The sequence below is a fragment of the Bison bison genome, unplaced genomic scaffold (assembly GCF_000754665.1).
Source record: "Bison bison bison isolate TAMUID 2011002044 unplaced genomic scaffold, Bison_UMD1.0 scf7180017864456, whole genome shotgun sequence".
In the NCBI taxonomy this organism is placed as follows: domain Eukaryota; kingdom Metazoa; phylum Chordata; class Mammalia; order Artiodactyla; family Bovidae; genus Bison; species Bison bison.
Genome location: NW_011495018.1, coordinates 20,320,162 through 20,337,468, shown reverse-complemented (window position 1 = coordinate 20,337,468; position 17,307 = coordinate 20,320,162). Strand labels below are relative to the sequence as shown.

General features: G+C 34.9%; 1 protein-coding gene across 1 annotated transcript in view; it reads left to right on the top strand.

The window, feature by feature from the left end:
• SMC3 (structural maintenance of chromosomes 3) overlaps positions 1 to 16,859 on the top strand; it is a 56,184-nt gene extending 39,325 nt beyond the window's left edge. The window contains exons 15-30 of the mRNA XM_010859594.1: positions 3,624 to 3,727; positions 3,891 to 3,990; positions 4,611 to 4,771; positions 5,102 to 5,243; positions 7,114 to 7,264; positions 9,004 to 9,156; positions 10,403 to 10,554; positions 11,334 to 11,492; positions 12,305 to 12,412; positions 12,912 to 13,020; positions 13,621 to 13,868; positions 13,952 to 14,164; positions 14,448 to 14,639; positions 14,792 to 14,969; positions 15,574 to 15,680; positions 16,449 to 16,859. Coding sequence (XP_010857896.1) covers positions 3,624 to 3,727; positions 3,891 to 3,990; positions 4,611 to 4,771; positions 5,102 to 5,243; positions 7,114 to 7,264; positions 9,004 to 9,156; positions 10,403 to 10,554; positions 11,334 to 11,492; positions 12,305 to 12,412; positions 12,912 to 13,020; positions 13,621 to 13,868; positions 13,952 to 14,164; positions 14,448 to 14,639; positions 14,792 to 14,969; positions 15,574 to 15,680; positions 16,449 to 16,520 — 2,349 coding nt within the window. The 3' untranslated portion in view covers positions 16,521 to 16,859. The remainder of the gene's footprint in view (positions 1 to 3,623; positions 3,728 to 3,890; positions 3,991 to 4,610; positions 4,772 to 5,101; positions 5,244 to 7,113; positions 7,265 to 9,003; positions 9,157 to 10,402; positions 10,555 to 11,333; positions 11,493 to 12,304; positions 12,413 to 12,911; positions 13,021 to 13,620; positions 13,869 to 13,951; positions 14,165 to 14,447; positions 14,640 to 14,791; positions 14,970 to 15,573; positions 15,681 to 16,448) is intronic.
• Positions 16,860 to 17,307: the final 448 nt, after the last annotated feature.

Here is a 17,307-nt window from a genome sequence, read left to right as displayed (position 1 = left end):
TAGCTGTTCAAGGGACTCTCAAGAGTCTTCTCCAACACCACAGTTCAAAAGGCTCAATTCTTTAGCCCTTAGCTTTCTTTATAGTCCAACTCTCACATCCATACATGACCACTGGAAAAACCATAGCTTTGACTAGATGGACCTTTGTTAGCAAGGTAATGTCTCTGCTTTTTAATATGCTATCTAGATTGGTCATAACTTTTCTTCCAAGGAGCAAGTATCTTAATTTCATGGCTGCAGTCACCATCTGCAGTGATTTTGGAGCCCCCAAAAATAAAGTCAGCCACTGTTTCCCCATCTGTTTGCCATGAAGTGATGAGACCAGACGCCATGATCTTAGTCTTCTGAATGTTGAGTTTTAAGCCAACTTTTTCACTCTCCTCTTTATCACTTTCATCAAGAGGCTCTTTATCACTTTCATCAAGAGGCTCTTTAGTTCCTCTTCGCTTTCTGTCATAAGGGTGGTGTCATCTGCATATCTGAGGTTATTGATATTTCTCCCAGCAATCTTGATTCCAGCTTGTGCTTCATCCAGTCCAGCATTTCTCATGATGTACTCTGCACATAAGTTAAATAAGCAGGATAACAATATACAGCCTTGACATACTCATTTCCCAATTTGGAACCAGTCTGTTCCATGTCCAGTTCTAACTGTTGTTTCTTGACCTGCATAGAGTTTTCTTAGGAGGCAGGTCAGGTGGTCTCGTATTCCCATCTCTCTTAAGAATTTTCCAGTTTGTTGTGATCCATACAGTCAAAGGCTTTGGCATAGTCAATAAAGCAGAAATAGATGTTTTTCTGGAACTCTCTTGCTTTTTCAGTGATCCAGCAGATGTTGGCAATTTGATCTCTGGTTCCTCTGCCTTTTCTAAATCCAGCTTGAACATCTGGAAGTTCATCGTTCACATACTGTTGAAGCCTCGCTTGGAGAATCTTGAGCATTACTTTGCCAGCGTGTGAGATGAGTACAATTGTGTGGTAGTTTGAGCTTTCTTTGGCATTGCCTTTCTTTGGGATTGGAATGAAAACTGATGTTTTCCAGTCCTGTGGCCACTGCTGAGTTTTCCAAATTTGCTGGCATATCCAGTGCAGCACTTTCACAGCATCATCTTTTAGGATTTGAAATAGCTCAACTGGAATTCCATCACCTCCACTAGCTTTGTTCATAGTGATGTTTCCTAAGGCCCACTTGGTTTGCACTCCAGGATGTCTAGCTCTAGGTGAGTGATCACACCATCGTGATGATCTGGGTTGTAAAGATCTTTATTGTATTGTTCTGTGTATTCTTGCCACCTCATCTTAATATCTTTTGCTTCTGTTAGGTCCATACTGTTTCTGTCCTTTATTGTGCCCACTTTGCATGAAGTGTTCCCTTGGTATCTCTAATTTTCTTGAAGAGATCTCTAGTCTTTCCCATTCTATTATTTTCCTCTGTTTCTTTGCATTGATCACTGAGGAAGGCTTTCTTCTCTCTCCTTGCTATTCTTTGGAACTCTGCATTCAGATGCTTATGTCTTTTCCTTTTCTACTTTGCTTTCACTTCTTTTCTTTTCACAGCTATTTGTAAGGCCTCCTCAGCCAGCCATTTTGCCTTTTTGCATTTCTTTTTCTTGGGGATGGTCTTGATCCCTGCCTCCTGTACAATGTCATGAACCTCCGTCCATAGTTCATCAGGCACTCTGTCTATCAGATCTAGTCCCTTAAATCTATTTCTCACTTCTACTGTATATTTGTAAGGGATTTGATTTGGGTCAGACCTGAATGGTCTAGTGGTTTTCCCTACTTTCTTCAATTTAGTCTGAATTTGGCAATAAGGAGTTCATGATCTGGCCACAGCTCCCAGTCTTGTTTTTGCTGACTGTATAGAGCTTCTCCATCTTTGGCTGCAAAGAATGTAATCTCATTTCTGTATTGACCATTTGGTGATGTCCATGTGTAGAGTCTTCTCTTGTATTGTTGGAAGAGGATGTTTTCTATGACCAGTGTGTTCTCTTGACAAAACTCTATTAGCCTCTGCCCTGCTTCATTCTGTACTCCAAGGCCAAATTTGCCTGTTACTCCAGGTATTTCTTGACTTCCTACTTTTGCATTCTAGTCCCCTGTAATGAAAAGGACATCTTTTTTGGGTGTTAGTTCTAGAACATCTTGTAGGTCTTCATAGAAACTTTCAGCTTTTTCAGCATTAGTGGTCGGGGCATAGACTTGGATTATCGTGATACTGAATGGTTTGCCTTGGAAACGAGCAGAGATCATTCTGTTGTTTTTGAGATTGCATCCAAGTACTGCTTTCCAGACATTTTTGTTGACTGTGATGGCTACTCCATTTCTACTGAGCTACCTGAGAAGCCCATTATAAAGTACATATTATCTATTACCATATGCATTTACATTTTATATATTAGAGGTTTTTGCCCATTTAGGGCTTCCCTGGTGGCTCAGAGGTTAAAACTTCTGCCTGCAATGCGGAAGACCTGGGTTTGATCCCTGGGTCGGGAAGATCCCCTGGAGAAGGAAATGGCAACCCACTCCAGTATTCTTGCCTGGAGAATCCCATGGACGGAGGAGCCTGGTGGGCTACAGTCCACGAGGTTGCAAAGAGTCGGACACGACTGAGCGACTTCACTTTCACTTGCTCTTTTAATCCAATTTTCAGTGACTAGTCTTTGAGTGTGTTCAAAACTAAATCAGTTTTTTAAAGGAACAACTTTTCCTTGTACTCATATCATCAGTTTATCTAATGTTTAATGTAATCAGTCACGTAAAAACAAAAACATACTAGGGAGCAAACAGAACTGATTCTGTAACCATAAACAGCTCAGCTGGTAGGACAAGTGACCAGGAGTAATAGACTACTGGCCAGTGTGCTTTGGACTTTGGTCAGGAATGGAAAACAGATTGATTGAAGTAGTCAGTTCTTTGGGAATTTGTTAGTATAGTTTTAGTTGAGATAGCTACATCCTGTCTTGAAATAAAAGGTATTTTTATCTTGAGTTCATGGAAATACCAACCTCAACAGATGCCCTTTTTGAAAAAGCTTGGTGCTAAAACAGGAGTTTGCAGTAAGAGGTTTTATTCATTCTTTTTCAAGTTTGAAATTCTTTTTCAATATTTCAGTTGCATTTAAGTGTATCAAAATGACCACTTGGGAGGGTGAACTCTGTTCTTTATATTGGATAGAGATGATTTTACAGTGTTAATTACATTGTGCAAAAGAGCCTTTTGCTTCTTAGTATGTTCCTAAATCTCTTGTATTCTTTTGTGTGTGTGTGTGTGTGTGTGTGTGTAGAGGGGTCCATGTGAAAAGTATGCACTGCAGTGTTTTGAGAATGTATTAATAAATTTTTTTCTTCTAAAATTCTAGAGTATATATTATAGAAGTAGTAAGGTCATTAATGAACAAATTAATTGTTTTGATATGTGTATGTGCTTGTTAAACCATCACCACAATTAAGATAACAAGCCTGTTGATCACCCCAAAATGTTTCCCATATCCCTTGGTAATTCCTCCCTCTCTCCTTTCCTGGCCTCTTCCATCCTCTGGTAACAACTGACCTGCTTTCTGTTACTAGGGATTAGTTTGTATGAAATTAGATTTTAAATTTGATGTATTTTTATTTCCATAGAAACTGGATCAGGATCTTAATGAAGTCAAAGCTCGGGTTGAAGAACTGGACAGAAAATACTATGAAGTAAAAAATAAGAAAGATGAATTACAAAGTGAAAGAAAGTTAGTATAGACTAAAGTATGCCTTAATATTTTTGAGTAATGGTAGTTACTGGCTGTTAAATGGTCTTTAAATTATAAATTAACTATCTTCCCTCAAAATTGTATACTGTTAGCATATTGTCTTAATTTTAAAATTGAAGACAGTCTCTTTTTTATTGATTAGTTACTTGTGGAGAGAAGAGAATGCAGAACAGCAGGCACTTGCTGCTAAAAGAGAAGATCTTGAAAAGAAACAGCAACTCCTTAGAGCTGCAACAGGAAAGGTGGGTAGGTTCTTTCATTACCTCAGTTTGCATTGAGTCAGTTATCACTGCATAAGAATTTATTAGCTTTCAAGAGAAGAATGCAAATTAACTCGTCTTATAAATATGAAATACTGGATATCATTTAAGCACCCATGCTATTAAAAATAGCACTTTTGAGTTCTAGATGAAGGGTCCATTTTTAATGCTAATGTCATGGGACAGAATCCATAATACAAGGTGTTGCACATAGTTGGCATATTTAAAAGGAGTTGACCTGTTGTTGGAGAAGGTGTTTAATCTGTGGTATATTTTTTATTTTTTTAAATTTTTATTGGAAAATAGTTGGTTTACAGAGTTGTATTAGTTTCAGGTGTTCAGCAAAGTGAATCAGTTATACATATAAGTATATCCACTCTTTTTTTAGATTCTTTTTTCAAATAGGGCATTACTGAGTATTGAGTAGAGTTCTTTGTGCTGTACGGTAGATTCTTACTGTTGTCTGTTTTATATGTAGTTGTGTATATGTCAATTTCAGTCTCCCAATTTGGTATATTTTTTTAATGTATAGAGTAATAGGGGCGTTTTATATCAGCATGAGTGCCATTAGCAATATTTTACAATTTTTTGTTTCTGAACAGGCCATTTTAAATGGAATAGATAGCATAAATAAAGTGCTAGACCACTTCCGTCGAAAAGGAATAAACCAGCATGTTCAAAATGGCTATCATGGTATTGTGATGAATAACTTTGAATGTGAGCCTGCTTTCTACACATGTGTGGAAGTCACTGCTGGAAACAGGTGAGATTCGTTTTTTTGCTTGATGTTTTGAGTTTTTAAAGAAAAGAGGGAATAAGAATAACCTAAGAAACAACCTTTTGTAGTTTAAATATATCCTCTTTTATTTAATATTCCAATCCTATTTTATTTAATATTCCAATTAAAGACATTGATGCTAAGTGTTTGTTCCTAGTTGTAGAAACTAGAACTTCTCCTTTTTGTACTTTCTCTCCCTCCATTGGAATTTTCTGAGTAGCCCTCCCCATACAAATTGGATTGCATAGAAAAAAGTAACTTGTTTGCTTAAATGTTTAAAGCACTTTGGACCTATCTCATTCTCTTTACATGTAGGTTATTTTATCACATTGTTGATTCAGATGAAGTCAGCACGAAGATTTTGATGGAGTTTAATAAAATGAATCTTCCTGGAGAGGTTACTTTCCTGCCTCTTAACAAGTTAGATGTAAGGGATACTGCCTATCCTGAAACCAATGTGAGTTGATGTGTGTTAAAGTCTGTCTTTCAATAAGTTTTTTTGTTTTTTTCTTGGTTTAGCACTATACACTGGTTCACATAGTCTGTGAGGAAAACATTCCTTTCTTACCGTAGAGGATAGTTAATGCTGGATGAGGAAAGGAAGGAAGACAGAGGTCATAGCCATGACATAAACCATTGCAAAATGTGCAAAGTGTTAAAATACATCAGTACAGGGTATTCTGAGAGTGTAACTCAAGGAGACAAAATTAAGATTTAATAATTGGAGAAGAATTCCCTGTGGAAGTATCATTTAAAGTAAATAAGATTTCTGAATATTCTTTTTTTAAAACAGCTTATAAATTAGATTAAAAATATCTAGCAAGATGATAGGCTCTGAAAGCATAATGTTGCTCTTGTTATTAGCTGGTATGCTTTTTAGCAGATTAAAAATATTACCTAGACATCATCCTTGATAAAAATGTAATTGCTTTGAGGCATTTGGCTTCAGAATGTTGATGGTAGTAGCAGTTATTTCACTGTTTTTTAAGGTTAAAGCTAAAACCCGGGAGAATGAGCTACAGTTGAAGAGGAACAGTGAGAATCTTATGAGCTATTTAAGTAGTCTAGCCTTTTCTTTTAAATCTACAAACTATCTCTGAAGTTTGAGGAGGAGAAATTGAATCCTAAATGTGATACGTGAGTGAAGCAAGTCACGAGAGAATGCATATAGTGTTGTTCCCTTTACAATACCTGAACAAAAGTAATCTTAGATGACAGAACTACAAGTGCAAGGAAGTGATTGCCACATAATTGTAAGAGTGGTCATCACCAGCAGGTAACCATTGGAGATAACCGCTATGATTAGAAGAGGGCTACACGCGTGACTTCTGGGTTTTATAGCAGTGTTTTGTTTCTTGTCCTACATGGTGGTTATATTGGTGTTTGCTTTCTAATTATTAATTTAAGCTTAACATATTTATTCAGAGAAAGCAATGGCACTCCACTCCAGTACTCTTGCCTGGAAAATCCCATGGACGGAGGAGCCTGATAGGCTGCAGTCCATGGGGTCGCTAAGAGTTGGACACGACTGAGCAACTTCACTTTCACTTTTCACTTTCACACATTGGAGAAGGAAATGGCAACCCACTCCAGTGTTCTTGCCTGGAGAATCCCAGGGACGGGGGCTGGTGGGCTGCCGTCTCTGGGGTCACAGAAAGTTGGACACGACTGAAGCAACTTAGCAGCAGCAACAACGTATTTATTGCTTTTTTCTGTATGTAGGATGTATTTCCTAATGTAAAAATTTGATTCTGCCAGTTGAGAGAGAAAAAAGGGAAAATAAATTTTATCTGAAAAAATATTTTTCTGAGTATCTAACTAAGGTTATATGTGTATTATTAGATGAAAATAAAATGAAAATATTTTGAGAATATACTACTAGTTTATATTTGTCCCTTCTGTGTGACAGATGCTACCCTAAATGTTTCACATTTATAACTCGCCTAATCTTAACAACTTTGTGAGGAAGGTACTGTTGTTACTGTAGTTCTGTAGATGAGTATAGAAGTTAAGCAACTTGTCCAGAGCACACATCTGAGAAGCAGAACTGAGATTTGAACTTGATCAGTCTGGCTCCAAAGCCACTGAGCTCTTTATCACCGTACCCTGAAAACCTCTATACTATTGAAAACCTGGATGACTTACATGAGTACAATTTCCAGGATATTTCAGTAGAATGATTTTTCTCACTTGTTCAGTATAAAAATCAACAGTTTTGAAATGTAAAGGCATTTTATTTGTATTTCAGAAAAATGTAATTTACAATTCTGCTAACATTTTAATTGTGTTGTGATTTCTTTGCTTGCTAACAACATACTCATTTTTAGGATGCTATTCCTATGATAAGTAAATTGAGGTACAATCCCAGATTTGACAAAGCTTTCAAACATGTATTTGGAAAAACACTTATTTGTCGTAGTATGGAAGTTTCAACCCAGTTGGCCCGTGCTTTCACTATGGACTGCATAACCTTGGAAGGTTCGTAATAGTAATTATTAGCTTTGAACAAATAAATTTCTTTAAAAGTATTTGAAAATTCATGTCCAGTTACTTGTCATTTTTAAATCCTGTTGGTTTATTCAAGTCAGAATTTAAACAAGGTCAACACTTTATGTTTAATTGATGTCTCATAAGTATAATCATTTAATGCATAGTAGAATTAATTTCTTACTTAACCTTTTGGCACCATGGACTTGGTTTGGTGAAGCCTCTGGCACCTTTCTCAAAAATTTTTTAAATGTATTAAACAAAATACTTTGGATCACCAAAGAAACCAGTTGGCATGGTTATCACAGTATTTCTAGAAATATGACATAGTAATTTATTCTTTAAGATATTAAAAATGAGATTTAGCAGTGGACCTCCTGAATTTTATTTTGAGTGAAGGTTAAGAACCTCTGGTATATAGGTTCACTTGTCCTCATTTTCTTTTTTTTTTTTTCCCCTATATGTTTACAGGGGAGCATAAACAGTTTCAGTATAGCACAGTTCTCCAGTTTTCCTCCCACCCCCAGAAATTTACTTTTTCAAAGAAATTCTTGTGTTCTGTCTTCATTTTTTTTTCACTCTTTTTTCTATTCTGTTTGCAGCAGTGATTTCCAGCATCCTGTCCTCCAGGTCACTTATCCATTCTTCTGCATCAGTTGTTCTGCTATTGATTCCTTCTAGTGTATTGTTCATCTCGTTTGTTCTTTAGTTCTTCTAGGTCTCTGATAAACATGTCTGCATCTTTTCAATCTTTGTTCTGTTTCTGAGATTCTGGATCATCTTGACTATCATTCTGAGTTCTTCTGGAAGATTGCCTCTCTCCACTTCATTTGGTTGTTTTTCTGGGATTTGTCTTGCCCCTTCATCTGGGACAAAACCCTCTGCTTTTTTCATCCTGGTTAACTTTCTGTGATGTAGTTTTCGTTTTAGCCACTGTGGGACTGTGGTTCTTGCTTCTTCTGTCTGCCCTCTCAAAAATCTTTTGTGTTGTGGATTTGTCTTACTGCTTCCTCTTTATTAGGTTAGGTTAAGCATTCTTGGCATGGGTAATGTGTACTTCTTACTGCGTGTCCCACTGTTAGTGGTCAGCTTTGACCTCTAGCAGATCTTGGTTGTAAAGGTACCTTTTCCCCTTTGTAGGTAATAAATGATATGGACACATGAATATCAGGTTCCCCCAAAAGTTTTTTGCCAAGGGCTGAGCATCCTTTGGTGACCCTTGCCTGACTTGATTAATACATTGAGGATTTCAAAATGATCATTCTAAAATTCCGTGATTGCTTCTATATTTATTAGCTGTCACTTTTCTGTAAAGAAAAGCCCCCTCCTTTTTTCCTTTTTATGTATTGCTGTGATTCATGGATTTTTTTTTTTATTATTCAATGTGTTCCAAATTGCCATTATTATTTTTGATTTTCATATTTCCAGTTATGGCCATTGGGAATTTCAAGCTAGGTTCTGTGTCTTGTTGACATGTTCCTGTTAGTCTTTAACACTTCTTTCCTTTCTGGCAAATGTTCAGGTTTACCTGGAAGGTATATTTTTTAAGTGCAAGTGTTCATATTGTAAAACAACATTTTTTCTGGGGTGGCTGAAACTGTTAACTTTTAAGTTCTTATTAAATAGGTAAAACCTTTAGATTAATCTAGGCGTTTGATTATGAATCAATTTATTGTTGAATAAAGATGTTGTTATACAGAATTACTAATTTTATTGTGTTTTATTAATAGGTGACCAAGTTAGTCATCGAGGTGCTTTGACTGGAGGCTATTATGATACAAGGAAATCTAGACTTGAATTACAAAAAGATGTTAGAAAAGCGGAAGAAGAACTTGGTGAGCTTGAAGCAAAGCTCAATGAAAATCTGCGCAGAAATATTGAAAATATCTTTTTGTCTTGTGTTGCTATAGAGAAAGACCTGTGTTTTGGTTGGAATATACAATCTTTTGAGTGTTAGATGTATTTTCACATACACAGTGGGGGGAAGTATCCCATGTGTTTTATTTTGACTTTTACTTAAGGCTTGTGTAGTATGTCCGTTTAACTTCCGAAAACAGGGAGAAAACTAAAAACCATTGTAATATCCTTTGCTTAACTGTTACATAGTTAATGGCAATGAGTGTATTTCTGAGAGAAAAGAACCTGAGGAACACAGAAATTTAAGATTGTAAAGGGAGCTGAGGAGGATTTGTCAGACAATTATAGGAAGAAAACCAGGATAGGGTTTCACTGGAAGAAGAGTGGGCAGTATCAGGAATGCCACATATTACATAGAAGTTAAATATATAAGGATTGAAAAATGTCTATTAGGGGTTATTATCTTGAGTTTAAGATTTAGTATTAGTGGAGGAAATGTCCATCAAAATGCAAGTCTTAGTAACCATGGTTCTTTCCATTTTTTCAGATAAAAATGGTTTTCTGTGAAAAGTGACTAGTTCAGCTCAAAACTAAAACAGTTGTGCATGTCCATTTTCTTAAAATAACCATGGTATAAGGCAAAAGTGCTTTGTGTCTATACCTTGCATTATGTCACACAATATTAAATACAGGTAGTCAAGCAGTGAAAATAAATATTTTTACTGCTTCATTAGAATATTTTTATTGAAACTGGCATTTTAAAAATTGTGAGTGTATAGCTTCTTTGTCATCAGTTGGAAGCAAGAGCACAGAGAAGAAGGTAAATAAACGTCTTAGCTTTGACTTTGCATACTTTGAAATCTGCCCAAATTTGGCAAGATTTGAGCACAGATCTTGCCTGGGAAAATACGTGAATCCTCCTCTTTACATCTGACTGTCTTATATAGTGCTTTAAGCATAAGTTTATATAGTAAATACTTGCTGAATGAAAAAGATATATATTTTAAAATGTGTATCATTTAGCTTCCTTTAGGACTTTCCCATGGTTTTATTTATTTTATATAGCAGTTGGTAAAATTGTATGTTATTTTGAGAGAGAAGTGGGTTAAAATGTTTAAAGCTGCTTTTATGACTGAACAGACTTGACATAGGATTTAATTCTGTGTTGTTATGGTACTTAAATTTGGGGAAATAGCTTAATCTAGGGATAAAGAAAAGGAAGGGGATACAAGTTAACAGACACTGAAGAGAATTTTCCTTAGCCTTGTATAGGGATTAATAATGAAATTGATCAGCTTATGAACCAAATGCAGCAAATAGAGACTCAGCAAAGGAAATTTAAAGCATCTCGAGATAGCATATTATCAGAAATGAAGATGTTAAAAGAGAAGAGGCAGCAGTCAGAGAAAACCTTTATGCCCAAGGTTCGTAAATATGCTTTTTAAAAATATATTTAATTATATAGATTTGGGGTAGACTATATATTGTGTAGGTTATATAGCATATACATTATGTTCCATTTTCATTTAGGCCCATACTTTGGGTATCTGCATGTATCTTTATCACACTTTTACTCATGAGTACTCATGAGTCTACTTTTGTACGCCAAATTCATATTTTCCAACTTCATTAAGCCAGTAGGCATTTTGAGCCATGACATAAAAGTATTGTTTGATAGTCAGCCAGGTACCATTTGTGTCTGTAAATGCTATTTATGGATTTATTTGACTGCATTTTGCCCAAATTATATTAAAATGAGTTAGAAAGTGAATTGTTATTGCTATTACAAATGATAATATCCATTGGTCTCATAAACATGAGCAGTTTTGACAAAAACTACTAATTTTGTACATCAATTACACTAAAACAACAAAGTTAAAAATGTAGTGTATATACCCACAATTAGACCACCCTAACATTCTAACAACTTCTTTCTGTTCTTATGAATATGCATAATGATTTTTATATAGGTTGACCATGGAATATGATATATTTATTCCACACATCCTGCATAACATTCCATCGTAAACATTTTTCTTGTTGTTGCATAGTTCTAATTATCAAATGTAATGGGCATCTAATATTTGAGATAATATTATTTAAGCTCACTTTAATATCAAATATTGATGGTCTCCAGTTTTTCACTACTGTAAGTGTACACTGACTAATATCGTTACTAATAAATGGAAAATCTGTCATATAGCAACGTAGCTTACAAAGTTTGGAGGCAAGTTTGCATGCTATGGAGTCCACCAGAGAATCACTGAAAGCAGAACTGGGAACTGATTTGCTTTCTCAACTTAGTCTTGAAGATCAGAAGAGGGTAGATGCACTGAATGATGAAATTCGTCAACTTCAGCAGGCAAGTACAGTTGACAGAAAAAAATTTTGTTGGTAATCAACTGTTGTGAAAAGTGTCTTTCTTGCTAGTAAAAGAGTGTGAAAGAGATACTGAGAAAATATAAGATTAAGACTTCCAGTATCCATTAAAGTAAATGAGATTTTAGTAAGATTTTCTAAACCTTATGATAAGGTTGTATAAGAAATCTTTATTTTCTTTCATCTTATTTAATGCCTGTTTGTCATTAGTAAAATTGAGCTTATTAGCTTTGCTATTTATTGATGTGACCACTTTTACATATTTAAAAATACTTTTGATTAAACATTTTAATAACATTTGATTCTTAAATATAGATGTAAATAATTAACCCTAAATTCAAAAAGTGAAAAGCAGGAAAAGAAAAATATTTTTGGTAGTATGCCTTATAAAAAGAACCAGGCACAAAAATAGCCTTTCTGGATAGATAAGAGAGTAGATGAAGAAAATAAAGGTCTTTTAACTCCAGTACTTTGGCCACCTCATGCGAAGAGTTGACTCATTGGAAAAGACTCTGATGTTGGGAGGGATTGGGGGCAAGAGGAGAAGGGGACGACAGAGGATGAGATGGCTGGATGGCATCACTGACTCGATGGACGTGAGTCTGAGTGAACTCCAGGAGTTGGTGATGGACAGGGAGGCCTGGGGTGCTGTGATTCATGGGGTCACAAAGAGTTGGACACGACTGAGCGACTGATCTGATCTGAATGGAGACAACAACAGATTAACAGCATTCCTGTATGTGAAATGTGCATGCCTATGTAGACAAACAATTGTGTTTTTCTTTTTTCTTCTAGGAAAACAGACAACTACTGAATGAAAGAATTAAATTAGAAGGTATTATTACTCGAGTAGAGACTTACCTCAATGAGAATTTGAGAAAACGCTTGGACCAAGTAGAACAGGTACGTTCTCTTTTGATGGTTTCTTGATGAGCATAACCTTTTGAATATGCTTATGCGAGAGGCTCTGATTTAGAGTATGGACTCTGGGGACAGAAAGACTAGCAGTCTGATGACCTGCCCTGGCTTGGAGATCTCACACTGCCACCTAGTGTGCTGTGTTGGTCAAGTCATTTGATGTTTCTAAGCTCCAGTTTCCTCTTGTGTAAAATAAGCATAGCAGTATGTTTTGTGTGATTATCTGGCATATTCTAGGTACTCAGTAAATATTAGTTACAAATATTTTCTCAGTAGTGGTCAGATGCTAAGAAATTTTTTAGTCATTAATCATTTTTTTCCTGCTTAATGGATACCTTAAGTATTTACAACTATTTAAAGTATGTTTTTTGTGTTTATTCAAACATATCAACAGCTATATAAACATTGGCAGTCATAGCATTTTGAAACTAACAAAGTTTATATTTTTATGGCTTAATGCTCCTGTGTTCCTTTTGTGTTATAGGAACTCAATGAACTGAGAGAGACAGAAGGGGGTACTGTTCTCACTGCTACAACCTCAGAACTTGAAGCCATCAATAAAAGGGTGAAAGATACCATGGCAAGATCAGAAGGTGAATGTTTATTTTGTAAAAATGTTTTTGATATCTAGTTAAATTTAGCTTATTCATTTTATAAGACTGTATTACAAAATGAAATACCCAAATAGGCAAAAGCATGTACCAGAAGTTTTTGTCGTAAACAGTTTCTAGTGAACAGAGATTAGGGTGTTGATTATAGTCACCTTCATTTTATTGAAATGTTTGTGGCAGTTTTTAAGAGACCATACATTATTAGTTTCATTGACAAAAGCATGGAATAGCTGAATCAAGTTTGTTGACACTTAATTGCTGAGAAGAAAATTATTTTAGGTTTTTATAAACTGAATGGCTTATGTATACTCCCAATTTTATTCTGAATTCTTTCATAAATTTTCACAGGAAAATTTAAACCTATTTATTTTGATAGATTTGACCATTAAAATCTTTGGTCAGATAACACCTTAAAATAGGTGTTATGGGGAATTCCCTGGCGATCCAGTGATTAGGACTCCTTGCTTTCATGCCAAGGATCTAGGTTCACTCTCTGGTCAGAGAACTAAGATCCTGCAAGCCGCATGGCTCAGCCAAAATACAAAAGTGTTATGGCCTAATTTGGTTTTCCCCCCATTTTAGATTTGGACAATTCCATCGATAAAACAGAAGCTGGAATTAAGGAGCTGCAGAAGAGTATGGAGCGCTGGAAAAATATGGAAAAAGAACACATGGATGCTATAAATCATGATACTAAAGAACTAGAAAAGATGACAAATCGACAAGGCATGCTGCTGAAGAAGAAAGAAGAGTGTATGAAGAAAATTCGAGAACTTGGATCACTTCCACAGGAAGCATTTGAAAAATACCAAACACTGAGCCTCAAACAGGTAAATCTAATTTGTTTTAAATATGAAATCTCATTACAAATTTTCCTACATGTGAGTTTGTTTATGTTTTTTTCTCTTTATAGTTGTTTCGAAAACTTGAACAGTGCAACACAGAATTGAAGAAGTATAGCCATGTTAACAAAAAAGCTTTAGATCAGTTTGTAAATTTCTCGGAGCAGAAAGAAAAGTTAATAAAGCGACAAGAAGAGTTGGACAGGGGGTACAAATCAATCATGGAACTGATGAATGTACTTGAACTTCGAAAATATGAAGCTATTCAGTTAACTTTCAAACAGGTATGTTTCTGTTTGTAGTTAATACACAAGCTAAAAGTTTATCATTCAATTTGTAAAGATTTAAAAGCTTTTTTTCCACTGATAATTGTTCTAATATTTACAGACATCCAGTATATATACAGCTATTCTTGTTCTTCTTGTTATTCTTGTTCTATCTTCAAGTTATTCTTGTTCTTAAGATTAAAAAATGAAAATATTTTTTATTCCTTTTAAATAATTTTTGTCTTTGTTTTAAAAAGTACATATTCCATTTGACACCTATTTATATATTATTCATTTTAAGGTATCCAAAAACTTTAGTGAAGTATTCCAGAAGTTGGTCCCTGGTGGCAAAGCTACTTTGGTGATGAAGAAAGGAGATGTGGAAGGCAGTCAGTCTCAGGATGAAGGAGAAGGGAGTGGTGAAAGTGAGAGGGGCTCTGGATCACAAAGCAGTGTTCCATCAGTTGACCAGTTCACTGGAGTTGGAATTAGGGTAAAATAACTTTATATTCAGTTTTCCTGAGAGCATTATCATAGTGGATATTTTGCAAATCTTAAATTGGTACACTGTATGCAATTTAATTTTAAGTGATGATGGTAATTTTACCCCTTTGAAATAGTAACTCTGATTAAATATTTTCTTAGGTGTCATTTACAGGAAAACAAGGTGAAATGAGAGAAATGCAACAGCTTTCGGGTGGACAGAAATCCTTGGTAGCTCTTGCTCTGATTTTTGCCATTCAGAAATGTGACCCAGCTCCTTTTTACTTGTTTGATGAGATTGACCAGGCTCTGGATGCTCAGCACAGAAAGGCTGTGTCGGGTACAGTTTTGGTTTCATAGTTTCATAGTAACTTACTAGAAATGATAGCTTGCCTCTTCTATCATATATTTCTTGCTGCCTGAGGTATCTGGGGAGACTAGACAGGGTATTATTCAATAAACAAAATAATTTCTCTTTATTAGACTACAAAGTTTAGTTCTATGAGAAACATGAAACAATTGGAAATCCAACCCCAGTTCAGCTTTTTATACAAATGTCTCTCCTTTTAAAACTTGTTTTTCATGAACAGATTTTATTCAGTGTTTAAATAATCTATACCTGATCTTTAGTAAGTTCAAAAGATCTTGGGGGAGTGGGTAGCAGGAAAAGGTTGTTTTTGGTTTTTCTGGATGAGAAAAATTTACTTTGATATTATTTCTAATCCTACATTTTCTAATCCAGTTAGAAAATGCTGCTTTTATATTCTGTAACTAAGATATCGGTGTTAAAGGTTTATCCCTAGCTTAAGAAATAAATTGATGCTTTCTATAGATGTATGCAAACAGGCAGTTTTAAATTTTAGGTAAGATTAAAGATCATTGCTTTTTAAATTTTTAGTTCTACTGAGAAAACGGTTTTATTAAATTACTCTTTGTTTTTACAGATATGATTATGGAGCTTGCTGTACATGCTCAATTCATTACAACTACTTTTAGGCCTGAACTGCTTGAGTCCGCTGACAAATTCTATGGTGTGAAGTTCAGAAATAAGGTAAAATTTTTTTACATGAAGTTTAAGTTCATATAGTATTTAATCCATTGTATCCATTCAGTTCTTTTTTTTGTTGTTACTTAAGTCATGAGAAAAAATTCAGAAACTTGTTGCTTATTGGATGAAGTCTTTGTGAAAAAAACCTTAAAATGTTTATGAAGCTTATCAGGGGGTTTTTTTTGGCATTCATTGCATAGTTTTATTTTCATTGGCATTAAGAGACATTATCCTCCTCCCTAGTCTATTTAGTGCTTATTTAATGCAGTCTTTAACATTTACATACATTGATTTATATTTGGTTAGACCACATGGCTCTTCCAGGTGTTTTCAGCCTTAAAATTCTTTGAAATAGCAAAGTAATAAAAAACTGAACAAAAATGTGGTTCAGATATTTAGACATTAGTACTTATCTGTATCTTCAGAGCATTAAAATGCAAAATATTTTTTAAACTCATGTGTTGAACAAACTGGAGAAGGAAATGGCAACCCACTCCAGTGTTCTTGCCTGGAGAATCCCAGGGACGGGGGAGCCTGGTGGGCTGCCGTCTATGGGGTCGCACAGAGTCGGACACGACTGAAGCAACTTAGCAGTTGAACAAACAGCATTAAAATAAGGGTTTTATCAGTCAGTGTTTTAGAGTCAGTTGACTTGAAATATGAAATTTATAGGTAATTGGCTGTATTTTTAAAATATTACCGTATCCAGTGGGAACACTGGTAAGTTTCTTTACAATTTAACAGATTCTGTTTTTAATGTTTATTCTTCAGGTTAGTCATATTGATGTGATCACAGCAGAGATGGCCAAAGACTTTGTAGAAGATGATACCACTCATGGTTAATTGGAAAATACTACCCATTGGTCTGGAAGATGTGTAAAGTAATATGATTCTTTTACCCAGGAACTGTAAATTTAAACTTAAATATCTGGTCATTATTAATAGTTTTCAGCTTAGAGTATACATAGTCCTTTTATATTTCTGTCATTGTATTTTATAACGTACTCTGTAATGTTACATTTCTATTCATAGTTTAAGGATTTTATTTCCCACACAACTTTTTGTAAAGTGTTCTCCTGTTTTAAATCTTTTAAAATTTGCTAAATATTGTTTCCTAATTATTTTATCAAGTGTATTGCCTCTTTTTATAGCTTCAATTAAATAATTGGTTTTATGACTGTTTTATGTGGCTTTTTATTTATAGTTGTATGATTGGAAACAAATTTTTCTTAAATATTTGCTTTTTGTTTTGCTTAAGAAAAGGTCTGCCTTCACCTAAAAGATTTTTAAAATATGGTTTAATATTCTGTTGAATTGCAATATGATTTCCAATCCTGGCTGCTTGTTTAAATCCATGGGAGGGAGCTTTTAAAAATGTAACACCGCTTGAGTCTTTCCCTAGACCACTTGAATCCAAATCTCTAAGGAATAGAGTCTTGGTCAATGTTAATTCTAAAGTTCCATAAGGTGATCCTGACCCTCAGTGAGGATTAGAAACCCTGCTATAACTCGATGTAACTGTCCTTTAAAAAGTATTTTTAATTTAAAATGGCAGTGTGTTTAATAGAAGTTAGGAAGTGTATCCAAGAAATTGTTGTTCCTCCAGATAAGTAAATAGTTTGGAAAACCT